This window comes from Enhydra lutris, unplaced genomic scaffold (assembly GCF_002288905.1).
Source record: "Enhydra lutris kenyoni isolate GAN:26980312 unplaced genomic scaffold, ASM228890v2 scaffoldscaffold22, whole genome shotgun sequence".
NCBI classification, from domain to species: Eukaryota; Metazoa; Chordata; class Mammalia; order Carnivora; family Mustelidae; genus Enhydra; species Enhydra lutris.
The window spans coordinates 12,456,065-12,459,741 of NW_019154106.1; the positions used below are offsets into that span (position 1 = coordinate 12,456,065).

General features: G+C 41.7%; 1 protein-coding gene across 1 annotated transcript; it reads left to right on the forward strand.

Annotated features, from left to right (window-relative positions):
- The first annotated feature begins 2,367 nt into the window (after window positions 1-2,367).
- On the forward strand, window positions 2,368-3,312 carry LOC111149851 (olfactory receptor 5B2-like). The gene has a single exon (XM_022507157.1). It carries the CDS (start codon window positions 2,368-2,370, stop codon window positions 3,310-3,312), a length of 945 nt encoding a protein of 314 aa, XP_022362865.1.
- The last annotated feature ends 365 nt before the right edge of the window (window positions 3,313-3,677 follow it).

Genomic DNA, 3,677 nt, shown 5'->3' on the forward strand with positions numbered 1-3,677 from the left:
CCAGCACCTGATACAGTATATCTCTCACAGTATGTATGCATCATCCCATGGCTGAATTTCTGATTCCAAACTCACTCTTCAGTATTTTCTTCCCCTTCTTTTCCAGCAGCAAGGTAAGCTTCTATGTTCTATCTACACTTTTAGTGATACATGTAATTCAAGCAAAACCAATAGGGCATCTATCCCTGCTACAAATTATTTAAGCACAGAAATGAATTTCTAAAGCAGTGAGTTGAGGCTGGACATATGTATCAAAACTTCCATCTGTAGGGGGTTTAGTGATGATTGTGAAACATTATTATGCTACTCTCCTAAAAGAGATTAATAAAAATAGATGGGTAGGTGATGCTCTGAGTAGATGTTAATTTTATCTCATTCACTGTCTGTCAAAAGAATTAAGGAGGACTGCAGTAAGCCAATGATTAACAAGTGACAAACATCCTTCTAAAGGCTTCCAAGTCAAATGTAAAGATTAAAAACAAGACTCCTGCATACAAGATTACCCTCAAATAATTATGTTAAGACCTTATGGGCATCTGATTGGATCAATCGGTTAAGTATCTGCTTTCTGCTCAGGTCATGGTCCCAGGGTCCTGGGATCGAGCTCCGCTTTAGGTTCCCTGTTGAGCAGGGAGCCTGCTCCTCCCTCTCCCATTCCCTCTGCTTGTGCTCACTCTTTCTCCCTCTGTCAAATAATAAACAAACAAACAAATATTTTTTAAAAAGACATTAATTGGCCAAAACACAGATCTATAAGCTAAAGACACCAACAAACTTCCACCCATTGATTCCTGTGATTCACCTGTGAGAAAACAGTAATAAGAGAATAAAAGAATTTAAGAAAGTGGACACTTTCAGGGCACCTGGGTAGCTCGGTCAGTTGGGCATCTGCCTTCAGCTCAGGTCATGATCTCCTGGTCCTGGGATCCAGACCTGTGCTGGGATCCCAGCTCAGTGGGGAGCCTGTTTCTACCTCTCCCTCTGCCCCTCACCCCCACTTCCGTTCATGCTCTCTCTCTCAAATAAATACATAAAATCTTTTAAAAATTTTTGAAAGAAAGGGGACACTTTCAGCCCAAGCTAAATCATGGATGTTAAGAAAGAAATTAAGCAGAAACAATGGCTCACATACAGTATCTGGAACAGCCACTCATGCAAGCAGAAGGTGAACAGACTGAGAAACATTGAGGACTTAGAAGATTCCAGCTGACCAACTGTGTGATACAAGGCATACTGAAGAGGGAGCCAGCCGCTTAACATCCCTCCCCACTGAGCCTTGAAGATGACCACTGGCCTTTCTGAAACCAACAGAGAGGCTATAATTCCATCCTAATACTAATAGTATACCTTATACTGATCAGGCTGTGCTAAATACTCAGCATTGTGCTCCCTGGTTTTTATATAACACTTAATTCTTACAATAATACCTTGAGTAAAGTCTCATTATTATTTTCATTTTGTAGATGAAGCAAAACAGACGAAGATGTAGGGGAGTTAAGTTGGACCAATGACTCCTTGAGAGTGAACAGTAGGGCTAACATGCTCCTGGTCCCAGAACCCAACCTTTATACTGGATTCATGCCCTTCCCTCAGACTGCCTCCAGTGGTTGTCCAGGCCTCTGTTGCTGCCATGATCCTTGCACATGTACTATGCATGTACTCTCTAATAGTACGATGTGAAACCCCAAACACTGAGTTTAGGACATTGGAGATATAGAGTGATGATTCACTGAGTTACATCCAATGTGATGTTAATTCAATTGAGACCAGTGGACCTGGGAATCACTCGGGGCACAAAGTTTGGCTTTGGCAGTAATAATTGCACAAACTTAAAAATAACGATACTCAAGCTCTGTGCTTCATGAGTTAAATGGGGATAACAAGTAATCGATCTCACAGGTTTGTTAAGAGTAATAAATGAATATTTATCTAAAGTGTCTAGAGCAGTTCCTAGCACATAAGAACAATAGATATAAGCATTTACTAGGCTCAGACAAACTGAATTGACAGTTTCATTTAAGATGATTTATTATAATCAAGACACTACATTTTCTATACCTCTATTTACAAATTTACAAAATTGAAAACTTGGAAAATAATCCATGAAGATCTTTCAGCTTCAACAGTGTCAAACTCTACAGATAATTTGTGCCCTAACTTTCATTGTCTAGTCCATACTTTAGATCTGGAGTATCTTGCAAGTACAAATGCTTGCTATAATGAAATATTCCATGTATATACAACACACACACACACACACACACACAAAATACTGAATGAGTTTCACTTCAACCTTTTATTTGTTTATGACTCTGTTCCTCTTTTTTCCATTGCTACAGGGTATCTTGTGATTCCCAAACAACATCCATGGAGAACAACACAGAGGTGACTGAGCTCATCCTGCTGGAACTAACTAATGCCCCAGAGCTGCAGATCCCTCTTTTTATCACATTCACCCTCATTTACCTCATCAATGTGGTTGGAAACTTGGGGATGATGGTGCTGATTCTGTTGGACTCTCGTCTTCATACTCCCATGTACTTCTTCCTCAGTAACCTGTCTCTGGTGGACTTTTATTACTCTACAGCTGTCATTCCCAAGGTCATGGCTGGATTACTTATAGGAGACCAGGTCATCTCCTACAATGCATGTGCTGCTCAGATGTTCTTTTTTGCAGTCTTTGCCACAGCAGAAAATTACCTCCTGGCTTCAATGGACTATGACCGCTATGCAGCAGTTTGCAAACCCTTCCATTACACCACCACCATGACGACAGGTGTATGTGCTTGGCTGGCCACAGGCTGCTATGTCTGTGGTTTCTTGAATGCCTCTATCCACACTGGGATCATTTTCAGGCTCTCCTTCTGTAAGTCCAATGTGATCCATCACTTTTTCTGTGATACTCTTGCCGTCATGTCTCTCTCTTGTTCTGAGAGACATGTCAGTGATCTGATTCTTGTCTTTGAGGCAAGCTTCCACATCTTTTTTGCTCTCCTGGTTATCTTGATTTCCTACCTGTTCATTTTTATCACCATCCTGAAGATGCCCTCAGTGGAGGGATACCTGAAGGCTATATCCACCTGTGCCTCCCACATCACTGCACTATCCATCTTCTATGGGACAATCATTTTCATGTACTCCCAGCCCAGCTCCAGCCACTCCATGGACACAGACAAAATCACATCTGTGTTCTATACTATGGTCATCCCCATGCTGAATCCTGTGGTATATAGCCTGAGAAATAAAGAGGTCAAGAACACTTTCAAGAAGGTTGTTGAGAAGGCAATATCATCTCTAAGCTTCATCTCTTAGGCTGTAGGATCCACGCTGACCTAGTTTCATTCCTGTCAGATCTTCTCCATGCACTAATCAGGGTTTATAGCCCACACTACATTTAAATTACTGATGTGATACTTTCCTCTTCAAAAGTCTGTCAGTAAAATAGAAGATAGCACACCCAGTTGTATAACATCTGGATAAGAATAGTCATGAGGGGGGCGCCTGGGTGGCTCAGTGGGTTAAGCCTCTGTCTTTGGCTCAGGTCATGATCTCAGGGTCCTGGGATCGAACCCTGCATCAGGCTCTCTGCTCAGTAGGGAGCTTGCTTCCCCCTCTCTCTCTGCCTGCCTCTCTGCCTACTTGTGATCTCTCTTTTTGTCAAATTAATAAATAGAATC